The sequence below is a fragment of the Amblyraja radiata genome, chromosome 21, assembly GCF_010909765.2.
Source record: "Amblyraja radiata isolate CabotCenter1 chromosome 21, sAmbRad1.1.pri, whole genome shotgun sequence".
NCBI lineage: Eukaryota > Metazoa > Chordata > Chondrichthyes > Rajiformes > Rajidae > Amblyraja > Amblyraja radiata.
The window spans coordinates 36956668-36982733 of NC_045976.1; the positions used below are offsets into that span (position 1 = coordinate 36956668).

At 47.3% G+C, this 26066-nt stretch overlaps 1 protein-coding gene across 7 annotated transcripts in view; it reads left to right on the forward strand.

Annotated features, from left to right (window-relative positions):
- The window catches only part of plxna4 (plexin A4), a 538927-nt gene that overhangs the window by 296959 nt on the left and 215902 nt on the right, over window positions 1–26066 (forward strand). For all 7 annotated transcript variants that reach the window (XM_033040097.1, XM_033040102.1, XM_033040100.1 and 4 more), the window contains exon 5: window positions 10008–10108. In XM_033040097.1, coding sequence (XP_032895988.1) covers window positions 10008–10108 — 101 coding nt within the window. The remainder of the gene's footprint in view (window positions 1–10007; window positions 10109–26066) is intronic.

A 26066-nucleotide genomic window follows, 5' to 3' on the forward strand; every position in this document is an offset into this window, starting at 1 on the left:
TAGACTCTAGATCTGAAGAAGGTTTTGGCCCGAAACGTTGCCTAATTCCTTCGCTCCATAGATGCTGCTGCACCCGCTGAGTTTCTCCAGCACTTTTGTCTTCCACAGTGTCATTAGCCTGGAGTGGATTGTCAACTTTACCCACCTCCGTCTCCCTGTCTCTGTCTCTCTGTATCCCGTCTCCCTGTCTCCTCTCTGTCTCCAATGTCGGTCTGCCCTCGCGTATCTCCATATCTCCTATCTATGTCTCTCGTCTCTCTGTCTCTCTCAACTCGCATCTACTCTATCTCTATCTCTCTCTCTAGATCTCTCTCTCTCTCTTCTCTCTCTCTCTCTCTCTCTCTCTCTCCTCTCTCTCCTATCTCTCTCGTGTCTGTCTGTCTGTCTGTCTTGTCTGTCTGTCTCGCGTCTAGTCGGCTATCTATCTAAAGAAAGAGAAAGAGAGAGAATGAAAGAGAGACTGACGGGGAGCGAGGGAGAGAGACAAAGAGAGAGATCGAACCCAGGATCGAACCCAGGTCTCTGGCGCTGTAAGGCAGCAACTCTACCGCTGTGCCAGCGTGCCACCTGCTGGCATTTAAGACACTCTTAGCTAGGTACATGGATAGATGGGGAATTGATACGGATCATATCCAGGGAGAGAGAGATTGGTTTAACTTGTCATCATGTTAGGCACGGACATTGTGGGCTGAATGGCCAGTTGTTGTGCTGTACGATTCTATATTCTATTTGGTGGAGTCTCATTCATCTCTTGGATGTTAAAAGCCCCTGAATTTCAAAGCAATGGAGTATTTTTAACGTAACCTAAAATTATGTAAGATTATTAAATGAGTAAATATCTATGAAAGCTTATTCATTTTTTTGTTACCATTCTTAACAGGGGAGGTTGTTGCTTGAGTATGTGCCTCTTGTGACTTGTTGGTAAGCAGGAGAATTTTCACTGATTGGTGCAGATCCATTTGCGAGGAGCTGGTCAGGGAGGATAGGAATAGGAGAGTGTCACGATTGGGTTAGATGAAGAGGTTGGAAAGATAGCGTGCAGTTAAAAACAAAGCATCTTTGATGCATTGAAGTGAATGGTTTTCTCCCGAGGCTCCGGTTTCCTCCCACATTCCAGAGACGTACAGGTTTGTAGGTTAATTTGGCTTCGGTGAAAATAGTAAATTGTCACAAGTGTGTGTAGGATAGTGTGAGTGTACGGGGTGATTGCTGGTCGGCGAGGATTCGGTGGACCAAAGGGGCTGTTTCCACGCTGTATCTCTGAAGTCTAATGTTTAAAGGTAGTTGAGCTGACAGCATTAAGACCGATATGCACATGGGCAGGAAGGATGTAAGAGGGATATGGGCCAAATGTTAACCTGTCACTGTATGTCAAGTTGTCACTTGCGGGCGGAGCACCAAGGCAAATCCCTTGTATGTGAATACTTGGCCAATAAACCTATTCATTCAAGAGGGATATGGGGCAAATGGGACGAGTTTAGATGGGGAGCACCTTGGCGGCATGGCAGAGTTGGGCCAAAGCCCCCGTTTCTGCACTGTACGACACTATGCCTCCAAGAGAACTTGGAAAAGTTCAATATAAATCAAAGTTAAGTCTCGAAGGAGGATAGAGGAGAGAACAGGACAAAAGGCGAGATGCAGAATAGGGTGTAAGGCGGGAGAGATTAAATGACAAAAGTAATGATGGTACAAAGAACATGGGGGTGGTAATGAGGCGTGAAGAAAGAAAAGATGGGTCTAAATGCGACGAACAGAATCATCATCAGAACTAGGGGAAGTTAATGTTGCATTTGGGTCTGCAATGCGCCTAATGGAATGATGATGAGCTGCTGCTTGAGTTTACATTAGGCTTTGTTAGAACAATGTAGGAGGCCAGGGACATTAGGGCTGTTTCCACCCACAGCTCATTGGACTTATGGGATAAATCGCTACCTGCTGAGTAAGCTATTGCTCCCTCATCACGTGAAAAAACAGCATCTTAGCATTGGACTTGCAAGTTATAGGCTCAACAGAGAGCGCTTTCTGTACCGATTCTGTGCACATTCTGCACTTGCTCTTCATGGGGGTGGGAAAGAATCTTTGTGTCGCTGCGTTACATCGGCCTTTACTCAAATAATCTGCCGCCACAAAAACGCATCTCCAAAAAGTTACGGGGGGAACACAAAGCGCCCATCGCACAAACCAACCTCCCTTCCATCGACTCCACTTATACCGCACTCTGCCTCGGCAAGGCCAGCAGCATAATCAAGGACAAGTCGCACCCTGGCCACTCCCTCATTTCCCCTCTCCCATCGGGCAAAAGGTATAGAAGCGTGACAACGCACACCTCCAGATTCAGGGACAGTTTCTTCCCAGCTGTTATCAGGCAACTGAATCATCCTACCACAACCAGAGGGCAGTCCTGAACTATTATCTACCTCATTGGAGACCCTCGGGCTATCCTCGATCGGACTTCACTGGCTTTGTTTTGGACTAAACGCTATTTCCTTATAGAAACATAGAAAATAGGTGCAGGAGGAGGCCATTAGGCCCTTCGAACCAGCACCGCCATTCATTGTGATCATGGCTGATCCTCCCCAATCAATAACCCGTGCCTGCCTTCTCCCCATATCCCTTGACTCCACTAGCCCCTAGAGCTCTATCTAGCTCTCTCTTAAATCCATCCAGTGACTTGGCCTCCACTGCCCTCTGTGGCAGGGAATTCCACAAATTCACAACTCTCTGGGTGAAAAAGTTTTTTCTCACCTCGGTCTTAAATGGCTTCCCCTTTATTCTAAGACTGTGGCCCCTGGTTCTGGACTCGCCCAATATTGGGAACATATCATGTGGCAAGTTGGGCCGAAGGGCCTGTTTCACTGCTGTATGACTCCACGATTCCATCTATGACTATATGTGGAAAAAGAACTGTCAGGGTTAATGTTGCCTGAAGATTTTTATTGGCTGAGTTAGAGAAGGAGACAGAATTTTAGAGTCTTGTTGTCAGGCAGTGATAATAATGGCGGGAGGTTTCATCGAATGACTTGTGAGTCTTTGTCCTCTTTACCTACGCCAAAGTGTCTACCGCAAATGCACCTCCAATCCTGGGCCTCCTCAGGTGAAGTGCTCTCAGTGTTGGTGTGTGAAACTGAGAAAGACGTCTGCTGGATTGTAATGGATTTTTGATAGCTGTAATTATTGAAATATGTCACACAGATGTGGCCAAGCAGCTTGACAACACTTTAGGGTAATAACTGCTCGGGGTTAGATTGCCAGATCTCGTGGAACATTGATTGAGGGAAGATTTTACTTCATTTTGTTATGTCGAGGTGATATCACTTGTTTCTGGTCATAGCCCTGTCCCACTGTACGAGTTCATTCAAGAGTTCTCCCGAGTTTGCTCTGATTCGAACTCGGAGATTTACGCTCGTAGGCACTCGGGGCTTGGAGGCATATTTGGTGATGGGAGGTTGAGTGGTGGTGCTTCCAGCACAAGATGTGAACCCACTTTTAATTGTTTGGTGGAGTGGGAGTTAAAGTCAACCACAATCCCAATCAATTAGGAGCAATAAATCTATGAGAGGCATAGATCAGTACGGGGGTCAGGGGTTATGGGGAGACTGCAGGAGAATGGGGTTGAGAGGGAAAGATAGATCAGCCATGATTGAATGGCGGAGTAGACTTGATGGGCCAAATGGTCTAATTCTGCTACTAGAACTTATGAACTTAGATAGGATAGACAGCCAGAACCTTTTTTTCCCAGGATGGAAATGTCAAAGACTAGAGGACATAGGTTTATGGTGAGAGGGGCACATTTTAAAGGAGATGTTAGAGACAGGTTTTTACGCACAGTGATTGGTGGGGGCCTGGAATGCACTGCTAGGAGTGGTGGTGGAGGCTGACGCGATCATAAGGTCATGTGAAAGGAATAGAATTAGGCCATTCGGCCCATCAAGTTTACCCTACCATTCAATCATGGCTGATCTATCTCTTCCTCCCAACCCCATTCTCCTGCCTTCTCCCCCTAACCTCTGACACCCGTGCTAATCAAGAATCTATCTATCTATCTATCTATCTATCTATCTATCTATCTATCTATCTATCTATCTATCTATCTATCTATCTATCTATCTATCTATCTATCTATCTATCTATCTATCTATCTATCTATCCATCTATCCATCTATCCATCATCCATCCATCCATCCATCCATCCATCCATCCATCCATCCATCCATCCATCCATCCATCCATCCATCCATCCATCCATCCATCTATCCATCCATCTATCTATCTATCTATCTATCTATCTATCTATCTATCTCTATCTCTTAAAAATATCCACTGCCTTGGCCTCCACAGCCTTCTGTGGCAAAGAATTCAATAGATTCACCTCCCTCTGACTAAAGAAATGACTCCTCATCTCCTTCCTAAAAAAAGTCCTTTCATTCTGAGGCTATGGCCTCTACTCATAGACTCTCCCACTAGTGGAAACATCCTCTCCACGTCCAATCTCAAGTTGAAGTTCAAGTGAGTTTATTGTCATGTGTCCCTGTATAGGACGATGAAATTCTTGCTTTGCTTAAGCACACAGAAAATAGTAGGCATTTACTACAAAACAGATAAATGTGCCCATATACCATGATATAAATATATACACACATGAATAAATAAACCGATAAAGTGCAAATAGCAGAAAGTGGTTGTTAATAATCAGAGTTTTGTCCGAGCCAGGTTTAATAGCCTGATGGCTGTGGAGAAGTAGCTATTCCTGAACCTGGTTGTTGCAGTCTTCAGGCTCCTGTACCTTCTACCTGAAGGTAGCAGGGAGATGAGTGTGTGGCCAGTCTATCTATCCAATCTATCCAAGTGTTTCACTATTCTGTATGCTTCAATGAAGTCCCCCCTCATTCTTCTAAACTCCAGCGAGTACAAGCCCAGCGCCGACACACGCTCATCATATGTTATCATGTCTGGGATAGTTGCATTGAAGAGGTTGTTATGAATATGCAGGGGATGGAGGGACACGGATCACTGAGTAGATTAGTTTAACTTGGCACCACGTCCGGCACGGGCTTTGTGGGCCGAATGGCCTGTGCTGTCCTGCTCATCGTAGAATGATCCCATCTGATGATTGGCTGCTTTCAGTCGGAGGCATTGTGTGCTTGCAGGGTTTTTTCTTGTGTGGCGATCCCTGCTGTAAAGTTACGAGCTTCAGTGTTCGGTGTGGAGCGAGTCTCGCTTTCGGCTTTTGCACTTTTCCGAAATGAGAAGGTATTGAGCGCTGTGACTGTCGAGGGGGCGTGCTGTCTCATTCCGTACGCCGTTCCCAGTGCTTTCCGAGCCAAAGCCAGTGTTTGCCTGCTGCTGCTGACTGCCTGACTGTTTTGGCTGACATCTTCAATGATGGATTGTGTCAGCGACTGTAAGCACAGCGCAGCTGAATAAAGCAATTGGCTTGCACAGCATTGAGTATTGATCAGTATGTTATTTATAAAGGGCTGTTATTTTGCTGATTTATGTTCATTGTCCCTGCTTGCCAGGCATGGTCTGTGCATGTAAACCCCGAGCATGGCAAGCTGTCTGTCCCTGGTCCGCTTTGTTGTCAGCCCTTAGAATCGACCAAATCACAGTCAATTAAATACATTTCACATGCCTTTGTGCAGCTGAGCACTGCAGTTTGTGCCTGCGCGGCAAGATCCAAATATCAGAAAACTAACTAATACAATTAGCGGTTAAGGAAGTTAGATGCTACTTTCAGTTGGTTTTTGTTTCTGTGGGGATCATTGCCGTGAAGTCTCTTGCCCAGAGTTGGTGAATCGAGGACCAGAGGACATATACGTTTAAGGTGAAGGCTGCTCGACAAACATTACCTGGTGAGCCAGATGTCTAGAAAATTGGATAGAGAAATAGTGCTTTGATATGTTGTCAAACTGGAAAGGGTACAGAGAAAATTTACAAGGATGTTGCCAGGATTCGAGGGTCTGAGATATCGGGAGAGGTTGGGCAGGCTGGGACTCTATGAGTCTGTGTACGTTAGTTTGTGTATGTGAGTGTGTGTATGTGAGTGTGTGTGTGCGTGAGCCTGTGTATGTGAGTGTGTGTACGTGAGTCTATATGTGAGTGTGTGTACGTGAGTCTGTGTATGTGAGTGTGTGTACGTGAGTGTGTGTACGTGAGTGTGTGTACGTGAGTGTGTGTACGTGAGTGTGTGTAGGTGAGTGTGTGTAGGTGAGTGTGTGTACGTGAGTGTGTGTAGGTGAGTGTGTGTTGGTGAGTGTGTGTAGGTGAGTGTGTTTACGTGAGTGTGTGTACGTAAGTGTGTACGTGATTGTGTGTACGTGAGTGTGTGTACGTGAGTGTGTGTACGTGAGTGTGTGTACGTGAGTGTGTGTACGTGAGTGTGTGTACGTGAGTGTGTGTACGTACGTGTGTGTACGTGAGTGTGTGTACGTGAGTGTGTGTACGTGAGTGTGTGTACGTGAGTGTGTGTACGTAAGTGTGTACGTGAGTGTGTGTACGTGAGTGTGTGTACGTACGTGTGTGTATGTGCGTGTGTGTACGTGAGTGTGAATAATATGGGGAAAAAGTTCTATTATTCCTTAAATCTGAAAAGGGTCCCGACCCAAAATAATCGCCGGAACATAGAAGAAGCGGAAACCACTTTCGACCATTAGGGAGACTGACAAAAACCTCCGGGAACCGCACGGAAACCTTGGGCGGGGCGCAAAGTCTCCAGAGGTTTCCGTTCAGGTTTCCTAAGTGGGACAGGGGCATTAATGTGCGGGGATTGGTGTGGACTCGGTGGGCCCAAGGGCCTGTTTCCGCGCTGTGCCTCTAAACTAAACTAAACTAGCGTGCGGGATGATTATGTCGGCACGTATCCAGTGGGCCGAAGGGCCTGTTTCTCTCAAACTAAACTAAACTAAATTGTGGCAGCATTTGGGGTAAATTGTTAGTGCTGGAAAAGTGAAATATGGTTGAACTGCACACTATTCTTCGTCTTTCGTGTCCATCTTCCATGTTTCAAATGTTGTCATCGCCCGTCCTGAAAAGGACGCAAGCTTCCGGCGACAATCAGTGGGAGCCATCACTTGTTGCAACAGATGATGGTGGTAGCAGAATTAGCTCGGGATACTTCCACTTCCCAGCCCCGCGACGTGGATGCTTCTGCTATGGGGCCTCTGGACACCATTAAAACGGGCTGAAGGAGGTTCCTTATGTGGCAGAGAGCTCTCCCTGTGCATCGCTGAGCAGCGACAAATGCAAAACATGAACCCGCTTTTCATGCAGCTGCTGCTTTGGAGAGCGTGTTGTTTTTATACGAAGCAGACTTGTGTTAAATGCTGTTTACTCAACATTTCATAACTGTGTATCATATTTCATGTACCTTAAATCAATTACCACCTATCTTCCCATAATTTATACGTCGCATTCGCAATCTGCATTCTCGGCATCGTCAACCAAATGTCATATCACTAATCTTATTAATGAAATATCACATCATATCCCAGCAATCATGTTTTGCAAATTGCATCTTGCACATGGCTAACCAAATATTGGCTTGTTGCCATCACGTATACTGAGGTGCTGTAGTAACTTTGGAGATGGGGAATGCATCCTTAGTATATGGGGGTCCAGACAAGGGCTTGATAATAGTGGGGGAAAAGCTGCCCTTGAATCTGTTGGGAGATGGCTTCAAGCTTTTGTATATTCTGGTCAATTGGAGAGGGATTGACTGGGGTGTGAGTGGTCCTTGATTATGTTGTCTGCTTTCCCAAGGGGATGTGAGGTATGCATGGAGTTGGGGGAGGGGGGGGGGTTATGAGGCTGGTTCACATCGTGGACTGGGTTGCACCGCAACAGGGTTGCACAGAGCAGTCACGGTGGCGCAGCGGTAGAGTTGCTGCCTTACAGCGAATGCAGCGCCGGAGACCCGGGTCCGATCCCGACTACGGGTGCTGTCTGTACGGAGTTTGTACGTTCTCCCCGTGACCTGCGCGGGTTTTCTCCGTGATCTTCGGTTTCCTCCCACACTCCAAAGACGCACGGGTTTGTGGGTTAATTGGCTTGGTAAATGTAAATATTGCCCCTAGTGGGTGTAGGGTAGTGTTGATGTGCGGGGATCGCTGGTCGGCGCGGACCCCGGTGGGCCGAAGGTCCTGTTTCCACGCTGTATCTCTAAACTAAACTGAACTCTCTGCAAATTGCTACACTCTTGGGCACAGCATTAGGTGAACCAAGGTGTGATACATCTCAATATGATGCTTCGATGGTGCCTCCATAGAAATGAGTAAGAGTCATTCGAGACATGCCAAATTTCCTTGGTCTTCTGAGGAAGCAGAGGCATTGACGTGCTTTCTTGGCCACAATATCAATGTGTTTGGACCAGGAAAATTCATTGGTGATATTTATGCCGAGAAACTTGAAGGTCTCGTCAATCTCCACTTGATGAGACACGTTTGGTGCAGGCTGCGGAGATTTCCCCACCTTGCTTTCTAAAGTCATTGACTAGCTCCTTCATTTTACTAACATTCGGGGAGAGGCTGTTGTCTTGACACCATGCTGCTAAGCTCTCTATCCCCATCCTGTACCCTGCATTATTCTGCATTATTCGATCTCCACTATGGGGCTGCCATTTTCAAACTTGCAAATGGAGAAGAGGTTTCATGCTGTCAACAGAGTCTGGCTGTAGAGTCGTGAGTGTTCGGATCCCGTTACAGAGAAGAGTGCTGAATTCTAGGTCTGGGCGTTTGGAGATGATTTTGGTTGGTTCGAACTATGGTGTTGAAGATGGAGCTGCAGTCATTGTAGTGTGGAGTAGGTGTCCTTGCTATCCAGATGTTCCAGGGATGAATGTAATGCCAGGAAGATGGCATCTGCCATGGACCTGTTTGCGGTACCAGACAAATTGTGGGGGATTTTGGGGTTGTTTGGGAGGCTGGAAATTATGTGCACCATGACTAATCCCTCAAAACACTTCTTGATGGTGGATACATTACATATACATCACATCTCCCCCTTCACTTTAATTACATCACATCTCCTCCTTCACTTTAATTACATCACAAGAAGCACTGTGGGGTTTGTCAATAAGGCACGCATGCTTGCTTGTTTTTGGCTCCCAGGTGATAGTGGGCTTCTCAAATCACGTGGGCACTTCAAATAGAGTCATCGGGGCTTACAGCATGGAAAAAGGCCCTACGGCCCAACTTGCCCACACCGGCCAACATGTCCCTTCTACACTAGTCCCACCTGCCTGCATTTGGTCCATGTCCAAACCCATCCTATCCATGTACCTGTCTAAATGTTTCTTAAACATTGCGATACTACCTGCCTCAACTACCTCCTCGGGCAACTCGTTCCATACACCGACCACCCTTTGTGTGAAAAAGTTACCCCTCAGATTCCTATGAAATATTTCCCCCTTCACCTTAAATCTATGTCCTCTGCTTCTGGGCAAGAGACTGTGCATCTACCTGATCTATTCCACTCATGATTTTGTACACCTCTATAAGATCACCCCTCATCATCCTGCACTCGGGGGAATAGAGTCCAAGCTTGCCCACCCTTTCCCTATGGCGCAGGCCCTCGAGTCCTGGCAACATCCTTGCAAATCTTCTCTGCACCCTTTCCAGCTTGATGTCTTCTTGGCTCAGTCTGGGCTTCGGGATCTGTTGCATGGACCTTGGCTTGGGCCTTGTGTCTCTGGATCTGTGGCGCTGGCTGGCTGGCCCAGAACGTGTATTGTTCCGGCCCTCAGTCCAGTTTAGTTGATTGTCACGTGTACCGAGGTACAGTGAAAAGCCTTTGTTGCGTGCACTGTGTTATTGGTTCTGATACTGTGCCTTGCACTCTGTGGTGCAGAATCAGTCTCTGGGGCCTTTCATCTAGCATCACAGTGCATTTCAGTTTAACGTTCTATGCTGCGTATATGTCTGGCTATCGATGTCTTTGCAGATATAACCTGATGCCACGTTGCCAATTTGACCTTTTTTAATCTAAATCTTCCCTGTTTTCTTTGGTTGCAGCTGACCAGGGTCCCTGTGGAAGCGTGTGGACAGTACAAGACATGCACGGATTGCCTGGGATCGGGAGACCCTCACTGCGGCTGGTGTGTGCTCCACAACACGTGAGTCTCGATACAACTCCTTCCATAGCTGCTGATCGTCCCGTCCTGGACATACGACAATAAAACACTCTTGACTTGACGCCTTGATGTGGAGAGGATGTTTCCACTAGTGGGAGAGTCCAGGACCAGAAGTCATAGCCTCAGAATTAAAGGACGTTCTTTTAGGAAGGAGATGAGGAGAAATCTCTTAAAATCTATCTATCTCTGCCTTAAAAATATCCACTGACTTGGCCACCACAGCCTTCTGTGGGAAAGAATTCAACAGATTCACCACCCAGAGGGTGGTGAATCTGTTGAATTCTTTCCCACAGAAGGCTGTGGAGGCCAAGTCAGTGGATATTTTTAAGGCAGAGACAGATAGATTCTTGATTACTATGGGTGTCAGAGGTTATGGGAAAGCAGAGGGGAGTCGGGTTAGGAGGGAGAGATAGATCAGCCATGATTGAATGGCGGAGTAGACTTGATGGGCCGAATGGCCTAATTCTACTCCTATTATGACTTACGACTTTACTGCCACTGTGCAAGGCAGCAGCTGTGTAGTGAAGGGGAGGATGATTTGTAGCCAGTGGGTCAGTGGGTGACCAGTGATCCTCTTGTACACTGGCTGTGTTATGTCAAAACAACACTCCATGCCTGCTTGGGGCTCGAGGGCAGCAGTGATGGATAGTTCACCTGGATTAATGTTTAACATGCTGGCTTTGTATTGGGTTGCCTGGGCAGGAGAGATCACCTGCCTGCTTCAAACCCTCCCTGACTTTCATCTGCTTGTTTAAAGCGGGATGAAAAATCAAGGGACTTTGGGAATCTGGGATAGACACAAATCGCTGGAGTAACTCAGCGGGACAGGCGGTATCTCTGGAGAGAAGGAATGGGTGACGTTTCGGGTCGAGACCCTTCTTCAGGATTCAAGATTCAAGAGAGTTTATTGTCATGTGTCCCTGATAGGACAATGAAATTCTTGCTCTGCTTCAGACTGATGTCAGGGGAGTGGGCGGTACAGAGATAAAAATGTAGTTGGAGACAGTAAGACTGGTGGGAGAACTGGGAAGGGGATGGAGAGGGAGGGAAAGCAAGTGCTCCTTGAAGTTGGGAATCTGGGATATCCCCTATCATGTATCTGTACACTGTAAATGGCTTGACTGTAATCATGTATTGTCTTTCCACTGACTGAATAGCCCTCGACAAAATCTTTTCACTGTACCTCGGTACACGTGACAATAAACTAAACTAAGTTAAGTAGGGCTGAGATAAAGATCAGTTCTGATAGGATTGGATGGTGGAACAGGAATGATGGGCCGAATGGCCTCCCCTGCTTATGTTCTTATGTTTTTAATGTTTAGCAACAGTTGGGGAAAGTGCTCATGTTCTGGCTGAGGATATGACTTTAGACTTTAGAGATACAATGCAGAGCAGGCCCTTCGGCCCATTGAGTCCACACCGACCAACGATCACACGCTACACTAGCCTACACAGCAGGGACAATTTACAATTTCACCAAACCCAATTAACCTACAAAACCTGTCTGTCTTTAGAGTTTAGATTTAGTTTAGTTTAGTGATACAGCGCGGAAACAAGACCTTCGGCCCATCGAATCCACGCCGGCCAGCAATCCCCACATACGAAAGCTAGTCTACACACACTAGGGATAATTTACAATTATACCAGGCCAATAAAGCCTACAAACCTGTACCTCTTTGGAGTGTGGGAGGAAACCGAAGGTCTCAGAGAAAACCCACGCAGGTCACGGGGAGAGCGTACAAACTCCGTACAGACAGCGCCCGCACACAGGATCAAACCCAGGTCTCTGGCGCTGTGAGGCAGCAACTCTACCGCTGTGCCACTCTGCTGCCCCACCAATAGCCCCAACTCCTCCTTCCCCAAAATTCCCCCCCCCAGTCACCAAGAAAGATCGGGAAATAAATTCTTGATTAGTACGGGAGTCAGGGGCTATGTGGAGAAGGTAGGAGAATGGGGTCGAGAGGGAAAGACAGATCAGCCATGATTGAATGGCGGAGTTGACCCGATGGGCCGAATGGCCTAATTCTGCTCCGATCACTTATGAAAACCTGATATTATGGAAATGAAATATAAGAAAAGCAGTCAGATTATGTTGATCCTTTATGCCTGGGTTATTGGCTGATGAACATGAGGAAAGAGTCGTATTAATTCATGACCTTGCTTTATTCTGAAGAGTCTTGCATCCAATGAGGTATTTTTTGAAGTGTGTTCTGTGCCTTGAGCTTTTCCAATCACCCAGCGATACTGAACACGTAATCTGCATCTGAAATGTATCTTGATGGATGAATATTGGCACGGGGAAGTCACATACAATCTATAATCAATTACTCCCCAGTAATTTGCTGATCATTTCTCTATACCTTTATTGCTTTTTAGTGCATTGTGTATTTCTTTGTCATGCTAATCGGCCTGTAGTGCTGCAGCATGTAAGATTTGCATTGCTCATGACAATTAAACACTCTTCACTCTTGAGAACTGTCCTTCGCTCCCAGGCAGCAGGACCTGACTGGGCCTGGTGCCCCCGATCATGGAGCAAAGTGGGAATTCCGCTCCTTCTCTTCACCACCTTCCTCCTTCACCTACTCCACATTTTCCTCTCGTTTACCTCACACAACGTGGAAAAGGGCCCTTCGGCCCAACTTGCCCACACCAGCTGATATGTACCATCTACACTAGTCCCACCTGCCAGCGTTTGTCCCATATCCCTCCAAGCCTGTCCTATCCATGTACCTGCCTTAACTGCTTCTTAAAATTTGGAATAGTACCTGCCTCAACGACCTCCTCTGGCAGTTTGTTCCATACACCCACCACCCTTTGTGTAAATATGTTACCCCTCAGGTTCCTATTAAATCTTCTCCCGTCACCTTAAACCTATGTCCTCTGATTCTCGATTTCCTCTACTCTGGCAAGAGACTCTGCGCATTTACCCGACCTATTCCTCCCATAATTTTGTACACCTCTTTTCGAACACACTTCATCCTCCTGCGCTCCAAGGAATAGAGTCCTAGCCTGCTCAACTGCTCCCTATCACCTCAGACCCTTGAGTCCTGGTCTCCTTGTAAATCTTTGCTGTAACCTTTCTGGCTTGACAACATCAGTACTGAAGAAATTGTAGTTGTGTGCTTTCATCTTGCAGGAGGGGACCTGGGCTGGCAATGAGTCAAGAAAGAAGCAGGCTTGATTCAGGGCTGTGGGCAGAGTGTGGTGTTAGATTCCTGCTCTTGGGCACGGTGCCAAGGTGTGTGGATGGATTTCATGAGGTCTCTGTCCTGGCTTTTTGCTCCTCGAAACTTGACTCCAGCCACGGAGCTGCAGAGAGCATCGATTGGGATAGTTGTCGGAGAGCCCAGGCAAGCCGAGGAGATCCTGTTGCCTCGGCTGCTGTCTGCACCGTGAGGAAAGCTCTTCAGGCCTGATGAATCATTTAGTTGGTGTCAATTGAAAACGTAGATCTCTGCTGCCAGGCCTCCAGGGGTGGAGACTGTCCTGGAAGGCAAGCCGAGAGCTGACTATTTGTAACGTGTGTGGTGACTAGTTCAAGGCTGGCTGAGGTCACTCTGGAGGTCACCAACTTCCAGACTCTCAGCTCGAAAGAAACTTGAGGAAAGAACGGAGAGGTTTGGGGGATTTGTCAGCCGCATGAAATGCTCTTTCTCTTGTTAACCTGTTGGCTTCTCGTCCAGTTTTATAGCCACCAGAAACTGTGCAAGGTTATCCAAGCGTGAATTGGCTCCTCCCAGTCTGGCGAGTTTGCAACGAAAGGAACTTTATTCAATCAGATTCACTTTGCAACCTCATGGGGTTTTTTTGGGGGGTCGTGAAATCTCGGGAATATTGAAAATAATCAGAATCGTTGGATTGTAAAGGCACGGGGTGGTGGTGTGCAGTAGCGCAGCTGGTAGAGTCGCTGTTCGCGTGGAGTTTGCACGTTCCCACTGTGGCCACTTGGGTTTTCTCCGGGAGCTCCAGCTTTCTCCCACACTCCAAAGACATATAGGTTTGTAGATCAATTGGCTTTGGTAAAAATTGTAAGTTGTCCCTAGCGTATAGGATAGCGTTAGTACACGGGGTTATCGATGGGTGGCGTGGACTCGGCGGGCCGAAGGGCCTGTTTCCGCGCTGTATCTCTAAAGCCTAAAGTGCTCTGTGAAGTGGATACAAGCCAAGGGAATGGCACTAATTCCCATCTAGGGCTCAGTTTACTTATTCAGCAGGAGAATGGGTTGCCATTTTGGTTACTGGCTAATAGTCCAGCTGCTCGATGAGTGACCCAGAGATCATTAAATTAAATCCCACCATGAAGACATTTTCAATTGAAGAAAGAGCGAGTCATGACAATGGTGGCCATGGGCAAGACACTTCACCCACCTTTGCCTGTGTGTGAATGTGTGTGAGTGATTGGTGGTGGTCGGAGGGGCCGTAGGCGCAGATTGGCAGCCACGCTTCCGTCAGTCTGCCCCAGGGCAGCTGTGGCTACAGAAGTAGCTTACCACCACCGAGTGTGACTGAGGAGTGACTGAGGAGTGAATGAATAATGCGATGTAAAGCGCCTTGAGTATTAGAAAGGCGCTATATAAATCCCATCCATTATTATTATTATGAAACTATATGGGATTATCGTTTAAACCCATTTGATGCATTATATCTGTAAAGGTAGGACATTTACAATCCTCCCCTAGTTTCTGACGTATGTGACTCCAGACCTGGAAACATGTGATCGACTGTCCACAAAGACATGAGAGGAATAGATAGGGTAGATGCACAGAGTCTCTTGCCCAGAGTAGAGGGAATCGAGAACCAGAGGGCATAGGTTTAATGTGAGGGGGGAAAGATTTAATAGGAACCTGAGGGGTAACTTTTTCACACAAAGGGTGGTGGGTGCATGGATCCGCCTTCCCGTGGGCGGCGCGACTTTCGTCAGCAGCGGCCTCTGCAGTCCGTCTGCGTTTTTATTATTTTATGTCTTATGTTTTTATGTAGTTTTTGTTAATTTTGTTGGGGTATGTGTGTGGGGGTGGTGTGGGGGGGAGGGGGTAACTTTTAAATCTCTCCCTGCACGGGAGACCCGACCTTTTCTTTGTCGGGTCTCCGTTGTCGTTGGGGCTGCAACGAGGAGCGGCCTCCAACAGGAAGACCGGGGGCTGTGGTGCCGACTACTCACCTCACCGTCGCGGAGCTGGCCGAGTCCAGAGCGGGTGGAGCTGTGGTGGACGCTGCTGCGACACGACCCCCGGAGATTCGGTGGCTGCAACTGCGGGTTTGGCGGACGGCACCGGGAGCCCGCGGGTCCCTGGAGGGAGACCGCTTTTCAGGGCTTCCGCAACGGCGACTTCTCCCGCCCGAGTTGCGGGGTTGAAGAGCTCCTGCAGCGGGGCCTTACACCATCGCCCCGCGCGGCTTGGAATGGCTGCGGGACTGCGAGCGCGCGCCGGGGGCTCTAACACCAAGACCCGGTGCGCGACCTTGCATCACCCGGCGTGGCTTTAATGGCTGCGGGACAATTTTTTGGCCTTCCATCACAGCAATGTGATGGATGTTTATGTAAATTATGTTGTGTCTTGGGTCTATTTGTTTGTAATGTATGGCTGCAGAAACGACATTTCGTTTGGACCTCAAGGGGTCCAAATGACAATAAATTGAATTGTATTGTATCAAGCTGCCGGAGGGGGTAGTTGAGGCAGACAATAGACAATAGGGGCAGGAGTAGGCCATTCGGCCCTTCGAGACAGCACCGCCATTCAATGTGATCATGGCTGATCATCCACAATCAGTACCCCGTTCCTGCCTTCTCCCCATATCCTTTGACTCTGCTATCTTAACGAGTTCTAAGTACTACAGCAACATTTAAGAAACATTTAGACAGGTACATGGGACATGTTTAGAGGGATATGGGCTAAACACAGGCAGGTAGGACTAGTGTAGGTGGGACACGTTGGCTGAAGGGCCTGTTTTCACACTGTAAGACTCTATGACTATGAATCTCAGCTGCCGTGAAGCAGATAAGCAAACGTCTAGGTCCAATGTAATGAGTAATGGACAATAAAGGTTGTCCATGTGCTTTGAACAAATTAAAGGAAATAATAAAAGCTGCAAGGCCAAGCAAGGTGTGAGTGGAATTTGAAACCAGTCCTGGTGTAGTCAGCGGCTCGCTGTGGTGCTGTTGTGACTGCTCGCAAGTACAGCTTTACATCCATCCATCCATCATTTAGTCCAGCCAAACTGAGGTCAATGTGAAACCAACGCATCAACTGCTTTGCTGTGCAGAGAGCCTTTGGGTTTGTGAGCTGAACCCATGTGGAGAGATGGTTCCCTAAAGGCACTCCAAGAGATCCAATACCTGACAGAGATCAGCAGCCATATCTGACTCATGAAACAGTGTCTGTAATCAACCCCTTCCTGATGATCTTATAAATACCCTGCATCCATTCACAATGCCATCTACTATGTTTCTCGTTCCTACTCAAGTGTTTTTATATAGATGACTGATGACAATGCTCTATCACACCAGCATCTCTTGTGTACCAACATGTCTGATATCCAACACTGTTTCAGCAGAAATGTCCTACAATAGACAATAGGTGCAGGAGTTGGCCATTTGGCCCTTCGAGCCAGCACCGCCATTCAATGTGATCATGGCTGATCGTCCCCAATCAGTACCCCGTTCCTACCTTCTCCCCATATCCCCTGACTCTGCTGTTTTTAAGAGCCCTATCTAGCTCTCTCTTGAAAGCGTCCAGAGAACCTGCCTCCACCGCCCTCTGAGGCAGAGAATTCCACAGACAATGAACCACTGGAGAGGCATAAACTAAAGCTTTCCTTCCCCATCACAATGAATGTAAGACACCAATAGCTGGAGTATCTCAGCGAGTCAGGCAGCATCTCTGGTGAAAAGGAATAGGTGACGTTTCAGGTCGAGACCCTTCTTCAGACCTTTCTTTTTTGGGTCCCGACCCAAAATGTCACCTATTCCTTTTCGCCAAAGGTGCCGCACGACCTCCTGAGTTACTCCAGGTTTTTGTGTCTATCTTCGGTTCATTACGGACACTGTTTCATGAGTCAGATATGGCTGCTGATCTCTGTCAGGTATTGGATCTCTTGCAGTGCCCTTAGTGAATCATCTCTCCACACGGGTTCAGCTTCCTTCACAACAAATATAACTCCATCCTGCTGCCCAGGGACTCTCCCCAATGGACTGAGGTCCAGAGCTGCCTTGGAGTGATATTTATCCCAAATAACTGTTAGAACTTCTGTCCATGTCATGAGCCAGGCCATCCATTTCCACTTCTGTAACATCTTCCACGTCTACCCACATCCTCCTGAGCTGAAGCCTTTATTGATACCTTTATAATCCAGATATAACTACAGTATTTCCACACAATCCTCGCTGGCTGCCATTGCTCATCCTGAACCCAGTCCCATCTACCTTTGTGCTGATTAAATCTTTATTGGTTCCACTTTGATTTTAAAATTCTCATCCTGTTTTCAAAGTGCGTTGTCATCTTGCTCATTCCTACCTATGTAACCTTCACTTCCCTCACATCCTCTATACCTGCAACCTGGCCTCTTCGTAACCCGGTTTGAATCCCTCTGCTGTGTCTTTGCAGCTTCTCATTCAGTTAAGCTTAGTTTAGAAATACAGCGCGGGAACAGGCCCTTCGGCCCACTGAGTCCGTGCCGACCAGCGACCGCTGTACACTAGCAATATATTGCACACTAGGGACAATTTATAATTATACCAAACCAATTAACCTATTATAAACACGTGCATTTTTGGAGTGTGGGAGGAAATCGGACATCCTGGAGAAAACCCGCGCAGGTCACGTGTACGGACAGCACACGTAGTCAGGTTCGAATCCGGGTCTCTGGCGCCGTAAGGCAGCAACTCTACCGCTGCGCCACCGTGCCGCTTTAATCTTCTTCCTAATCCTCATTCCCTCTCTTTTCCTGCTTCGATTTCTTCCGCTGCCTCACGGCTCCGGCAACCCGGGTTCGATCCTGATCTCGGATGCTGTCTCACGTGGGACCTTGCACTTTCTCCCAGTGACCACGTGGACTTTCCTCAGAGTTCGCCAGTCTCCGTCCACGTCCCAGCGATGTACAGATGCGTTAGTTGCCGCCTCGCTGTAGGTGGGTGGCGGGCGGATTGGGGAGAGTTTTTTAAAAAAAATAATATTTTTATTAGAAGCAGTCATACGCAGTAGTATAAACCGCGGCATATGACAAAATGCTTTTATTGTACATCTTCCATTTTAATTTTGACAAAAATGAAATAGAAAGAGAGAAAAAGAGCAAGAGAGAGAGAAAGAGCTAGTGAACGTGTAAACCCCTAAACCACCAAGGAGTGTTAGTCGCAGAGTGAATAAGTAAAAACTTTAAAAAATCAAAAGACAAAAACGAAAAATAATAAAAAGAAAAGAAAAAGAAAAGACCAAAAGGTGTTGATATACCTACTTCGTTTCTCACCACACCCATCACCCTGTCTGTAAATCGGTTTAATTTCGAAGTTGGGGAGAGTTGGTGGGCATATGTGAAAGTTTTGTTGGAGAGGAACAGAACCGAATGGATTGCCTCGGAGAGCTAGCAGGAGCTTGATGGGCCAAATGGCATCCTTCAATTGTACAAGAATATGAGCATCTGCTCCTTCAAAATGACCTTAATATTTTGATTTTTTAAATCTTGTCTTGTTTTCAATATTCTCTGCAATCTTGCCCGTGCCTGCCTTTGTAATGACATTATCCTGACATCAAAGCTTGGCCCATTTTCCCCAAAGTCTTGTTATGTGATGGTCAATTGTTTTTGTTTGTCAATGTTCCCATGAAAGGCTTTAGAATGTTTTTCCGACGTTGCATGCAAGTTATTACACTGTGTGGCATTCACCTTTTAATTGTCGAAGAGACAAAGAGCGTGATTGAATCTGGGGATATTGTCGTGCGGATGGGCTGATTGTGTGAGAGGTGCGATTCTCTCCCTGACTGCTGTATGGCTGCGTGCCCAAGGCTGGGAATAGCTGCAAAGTCTCAGAGCGGAATATGATATGGGCAAGTCTCGGTCTAATTGATTTGTCTCAAAGTTCCCCTTCCTTGGTTGGAGTTGTGAGAAGACCTGGGCTCACCACTGATATGGCAAGCTCATTCCCACCCACAAACCTGTGACAAATAACTCTCTCCGCTACCACTCGTATCTCCACGTATCGTCAGTGCGAGAAAACGTTTAATTTAGTGTGTTTCTAAGTTAGAGATACAGCGTGGAAACAGGCCCTTCAGCCCAGCCATCCATTGAACGCCCGTACACTAGTTCTATGTCCTACATACATGTCCTACAAATTTTTTTTGTCTAATTGTAGTCCTGTAGGTCTGTGTCCAAGATGGCTGCCGTGAAGGGAGAGTGGACGCTGGCGCGCTTTGGCTGCCGCTGCTCTCTCTTCACACTGTGTTTTTGATTTTCTGTTTTTGGATTGAATTCTGTTTTTAATTTGTGTCTCTGTGATGTCTTTATTACTTGTTATATTCCGATTATATGTTTTTATTCCGATTACTATGTAAGGTGTCCTTGAGATGTCTGAAAGGCGCCCATTAAATAAAATTTATTATTATTATTATTACATACTAGGGGGCACACTACAAAGACGAACAGGTTTGTTGGTTAATTGCCTTGGTATTAATATACAATTGTCCCTAGTGTGCATAGGGTAGTGTTAATGAGCGGGGATATCTGGTCGGCGCGGACTCGGTGGGCCGAAGGGCCTGTTTCCATGCAGGATATCTCTAAACGAAACTAAACTGTTCTGCAAATGACTTGGATTCGAAGGCATTTAACGCAGCAACTGTTTTCCATGGTTCCATCTCATCGGTCTATTTGTTTGGTAATTATTCCCCACCTTCTACCTCCCCTGATTCGTCTCAGCAGATGCTTCACTTTCAGATGGCTTCACGTCACCAACCAGGCCCGTCACACAGACACTTTCTTGTCATCTAAAGCCACCCTTGATTTCCTGATTTCAATTCTCCTGTTGCTACTGCTTATGCCTTCAATTATCATTGCTGGAATTCCATCCTTACACCTCCCCTGCCTCAAGGTGCCCCTTACAATTCACCTCTTGGATACTCTCTCTCATAAGGTTCCCAGGTCATAAGAGCAGAGTTAGGCCACTCAACCCATCAAGTCTACTCCACCATTCAAACATGACTGATCTATCTTTCCCTCTCAACCCATTTCTTCTGCCTTTACCCCAGAACCCCTGACACCCGTACTAATCAAGAACCTATCAATCTCCACCTTAAAAACATCCATTGACTTAGTCTCCACCGCCTTCTCCTCACATCTCACCAACTGACCCTGTGTTATTGTGCAACGACTCTCCTATGAAGCCCATTTTTATTACAGCAAGGAGGTTTACGTTGGCCCATGTGGTCCTTCATTGCTGACGGGCTCCTTCATTGTTGATGGGCTCGGAATTGTACAAGTGCTTGCCCCTCAGCTGTGCGGGGATGACTAACTGAAGGAACTGCAGCAGTTCAAGAATATAGGGCACCCACTTGGGTAGAAACGCCGCCGTTTCTTGCAACGCCCTGATCGTGAAAATAAATCCTGAAGAAGGGTCTCGACCCGAAACGTCGCCCATTTCCTTCGCTCCATAGATGCTGCCGCACCCGCTGAGTTTCTCCAGCACTTTTGTCTACCTTCGATTTTCCAGCATCTGCAGTTCCTTCTTAAATAAATTCTAAAGATCGTTTTTTTTTGCCAGGCTCAGAAAATGTTCTCGTTGAGGCCAAACAGATAAACAAGCACTTTAGGCGGCAGCTCTTGTAACGTGTGCTATTCTCTCATTTCCACCCTACTGCAACCTACGCTGTGAAACGTGCAATTTGGGTCATTCTTACTTAAGTGCCCGGTGCCGGAGTCAATACATACACGTGCACGGCTAATCGCCCCATTTCTGTTCATTGTTCATCCAGTTTGAACAGTTATATTATTCTCTAATTACCCAGGTGAGATTGGCCTAATTCTCTTTAAACCCATGCAGAATGAATTATTTTTGCATTTTGTCACAGATCCTCCTATCAGCCTCGTTCGGACTCCCTATTAGCTGTAGGTATCCCAATAAATCCATAACTTGCAGAGATCCCATTGTGTGTGAATGCAGCCTGCAGTGTATCTCAGGTAAACCTTCCACCCCCACCTCCCTCCCCTCCCCTAAATCCCTCAGGACAGCTACAATCCAGGTCTAACGCCTGGATGTGGAATCCTGGAGGACCTCCACAAGGGGCAGAGACGTTGAACCATACTTTACTACCTCCTTCCTGCAAGGCGCATAAACGAGTCCAACATCAACGGTAACATGAGGAGGAGAATTACACTTACACCAGCCCTTGGAACGTCCCAGCCATTAGCCGGTTCACCACTTGTTTTGTGGTGTTTTCTTGTCTGGCACTCTCTCTCGAGCATTGAGGGGGACTGGTTTCCAGAAACAATCCAACCATCAGCTACCTCCTAGGACACAGGAGGTCGATCCAAAACATCACCTTTCCATGTTCCCCAGAGATGCTGCCTGACCTGCTGAGTTACTCCAGCACTTTGTGTCCTTTTGTGTTTTAGATAGCATCTTCACTTCCTTGCTTCTGCCACGAGCTAACTCTTCCGGTACCTCTCCACCACCTCCTTTCCCTTCTTCTCTCCTCTTCCCTTCCCCTTCTGTCCTTATTATTTATCCCTCCATCCTCTATCCATCCTTCACCTTGCTCTTCCCTTGTTCTCATGAGCATCCGCTTTCCTCTCTTTCCCCAGTCTTTCCTTCATCCTCTCTTCCTCACCGCCTCCTCTCTCCTCTTCCTTGCCACCTCCCCATAGTCTTCTTTACCCCCTCGACCCCCCCCCCCCCCCCCCCCCCCCGCCTTTCATTTCACCCCTCTTCTCTATTAATTAAGCCATTAACAGTGTACAGATACATGATAAGGGCAAACGTTTGATGCAAGGTAAAGTCCAATTGAAGACAGTCCGAGGGTCACCAATGTGTGAGATGGTAGTTCAGGACTGCCCTCATAAGGTCATGAGGAATAGGGGTAGAATTAGGCCATTCGGCCCATCAAGTCTACTCCGCCATTCAATCATGGCTGATCTATCTCTCCCTCCTAACCCCATTCTCCTGCCTTCACCCCCATAACCTCTGACACCCACACTAATCAAGAATCTATCTATCTCTGCCTTAAAAATATCCACTGACTTGGCCTCCACAGCCTTCTGTGGCAAAGAATTCCACAGATTCACCACTCTCTGACTAAAGAAATTTCTCCTCATCTCTTCCGAAAATAACGTCCTTTGATTCTGAGGCTGTGACCTCTAGTCCTAGACTCTCCACATCCATCCTATCCAGGCCTTTCACCATTCTGTATGTTGCATTCTTCTTCTTGCGTAAGGCGTGCACAGCCTAAAGTTGCGGGACAACTTGTTCTGTTTGATCTTATTTGATTGTGCACGCCGGGTTGATTGCATTCGTCGAAACAGGGCGCGCCACGTGAAGGTTGCAACCTTCCACCCATGCCGACCATCGATCACATGTAGCATTGAGGTCCCCCCCTCATTCTTCTAAACTCCAGAGAGTCTCTCGTTGTGGTGGGATGGTTCGGTTGCCTGCTGCGTGGCATTTCGGGTCGGGACCCTTCTTCAGATTGAGTGGATAAACGGGGAGAGGGCGGGAGGGTAGGTGCAGAAATGACCATGAGTGAACCCGAAGGTGCAAACCTTCATCCCTCCACAGTCTCCCAGCACAGCGCAAGCTGCCTGTTTGTTGTCAGGCCGGGAGTGGGGCTGGGAATTTTGACAGCCCTTTATGCAAGGTGTGTGCAGGGGCCATGGTTTCTGTAACAGCAGCACTTTACTGAGGGGGGGTGAACGGCCTTTGAATCGGCATTTTAAGTCCTCGCTCATTATTGATTAAAATGTAATATAAAAGCTTGCAAAGCCTCTCTGATCTGTCACAATAAAACAATGCAGACAAGGCAGCGACTCACGTAATGCATGTACAGCTATTCAATATTTGAGTGTTACATTAATACCGTATTGATTTTTGGCATATTATTGAGACTACGGTAAGCAGGGTTTTTGTTATTCAAACCCCACCAGGACCGGCGTGTTTCCCCGTGCAGACAGCGATGAGTCACGTCGCGAATGCGTGCCATGTGATACGTTAACTCTCGCCAAGTAACGTTCTCGGAACCTCCAGTCCCCACTTCCCCGACCATCTTCTCTTTCACCTCTGCGGGCCCCACACGCTCCGATGAATACTCTCGTGTTCCACACTCCCCAAGTCCTTCAAGCCCTCCTGCTTTTCCCATCCGCGGTCCATTTGGGGTGGCACGGTGGCGCAGCGGTAGAGACCCTGGTTCGATCCTGAACACGGGTACTGTCTATACGGACCACGTGGGTTTTCTCCAGGTGCTCCTGTTTTCTCCCAAGCTCCAAAGGCATACAGCCTTGGTAAAATTAACAATTAAAAATTGTCCCGTGTGTGTCAGAGAGTGCTTGTGTACAGGGATCATTGGTCGGTGCAGACTCGGTCAGCCGAAGGGCCTGTTTTCACGCTGTATCTCTCAACTAAACTAAACTAAACTAAATGCCGGCATTTACTGTTGGGCCAAATGAACCATTTCTCTGCCATATATCCTATGTAATCCACCCCTAATAGAAAGATTGATTGAAAGATCCAGCACTAAAACAGGCCCTTCTGCCCACCAAGTCCATGCCGACCATCGATCACCTGTTCACACTAGTTCTAGGTCATCCCACTTTCTTGTCTCATCCCGACAATTTTACAGAGGCCAATTAAGACTCAACCCCGCACGCCTTTGGGATGTGGGAGGAAACCGGAGCACCCGGAGGAAACCCACGCAGTCACAGGGAGTGCTTGCAAACTCCACACACTAAGCTCCCCAGGTCAGGGTTGAACCCGGGTCTCTGGCGCTGTGAGGCGGGAGCTCAACAGACTGTGTGACCCCCCCCCCGTTGGTCTTTGTTGGGTCTTTCTAAATGTGTCACCTTTTATTCCTGGACCTGAATCTGGATTCTGGGATCAGTCGAGGTCTGAAGCCGGGTTTAATGCTAAATACAGAATGAGGGTCCTTTCCTACGAAGAGAGGAACGCGTGGAACCCTGGCGACAAGGTAGAATTTGAAAGGCAAATGACACGACCAAATTTGTTTTTCACTGCCGGTAGACTTAATGAGTCGTTTCATGGTCACATATAATATCAGTGAGCGATATTCGTGAGGAATTATATGTCAAAATGTGTGCTTCAAGCTCATCCTACACTGACTAATGACATGCATCGGTATGGTACTAAAGTGCTTATTGAATCACATGGTGCATTGCTCTCAAGAATGATCTCCAAATGACGGTTTTGTCTTCAATGCTCATGACTCCATAATGGATTTAAAAAAAAATTGAAATGTGTGTGTGTGTGTAATTCAGAAATTGTCTGCATTTTGGATTTCCCACTGGTGGCAGCTGATAGTTTAAGGTGTGTGAGGAAGAGGTGAGTGGGAGTTGTCTCAAAGTCATCCGCTTTCTCTCTCTTGGGTTTTGTTATCCTGAGGAGTGGATGGAGGCGTTCTTTGAGGAAGGAGATGAAGAGGAATCTCTTTAGTCAGAGGGTGGTGAATCTGTGGAATTATTTGCCACAGAAGACAGTGGAGGCCAAGTCAGTGGATATTTTCTGACAGAGATAGATAGATTCTTGATTAATATGGGTGTCGGGGGTTATGGGGAGAAGGCAGGAGAATGAGGTTAGGAGGGATAGATCAGCCACGATTGAATGGCAGAGTAGACTTGATGGGCCAAATGACTCTTTATGACCTTATAACTGGCCAATGAGGTGGTACTGGCCGCAGGTCTGTTGAGTGTGCCACAGGTTGCCTCCTGGTGGGTGTCTGGTGGGTTTCAGTAGCTAGTACCACGTGGATTCTTCCCTCCAGCTGTTGCTTCAGGGGAAATCTCTAAAGGGCCTGTCCCACTTTCACGACCTAATTCACGACCTCTGCCGAGTTTGCCCTTGACTCATACTTGCAGCATGGTCGTCACGAGGTCGTAGGTAGGTCGTAGGTAGGCCGTGATGCTAGTCGTAGGTACTCGTGCCATCAAGTAGGTCGGGGTGTTTAAGAAGGAACTGCAGATGCTGGAAAATCGAAGATACACAAAAATGCTGGAGAAACTCAGCGGGTGCAGCAGCATCTATGGAGCGAAGGAAATAGGCAAAGTTTCGGGCCGAAACGGGCGTTTTTCTAGCCTGATGAAAAATGTCTACAAGTAAAAAAAGGTGGTGAATTCGGTCGTGAAAGTGGGACAGACCCGTTAGATGTCTGAGGAAAAGTAGGAGGGTTTGTTTAGAAGCCATGTGGAACAAAAGATTAGGAAGGCCTGATTTGGAAGCAGGTGGAAGGAGACTGGAGGGTTGGTAATGGCCCTGGTTTGGGCTTGGATCAATCCAGACCCAGTGTCTCCATTGGATTGGAAAGTGATTCGCAGTCATACAGCATGGAATCAGGCCATTCGGCCCAACTTTCCCATCTACCCAGTCTAGCCCATATCCCTCTAAACCGTTCCTATCCATGTGCCTGTCCATTTGTCTTTGTCCAAGTGCTGGAGTAACTCAACCGGACAGGCAGCATCTCTGGAGAACATGGATAGGTGACGTTTTGGATCGGGACCCTTCTTCAGAGTGAAGAGTTCACCCCTCCAGTCTGAAGAAGAGTCCTGACCTGCACGTCCCCTATCCATGTTCTCCACAGTTACTGTCTGACCCGCTGAGTTACTCCACCATTGAGTGTCTTTTTTTTATAAACCAGCATTTGCAGTTCCTTGTGGTGGTGCCATCGAGTGTGGCAGCCTCGTTTCCAGCTGTTCGTACTTTCATCCTTTTTTTAATTTTTAGTCCGTCAAAAGTTTTGTT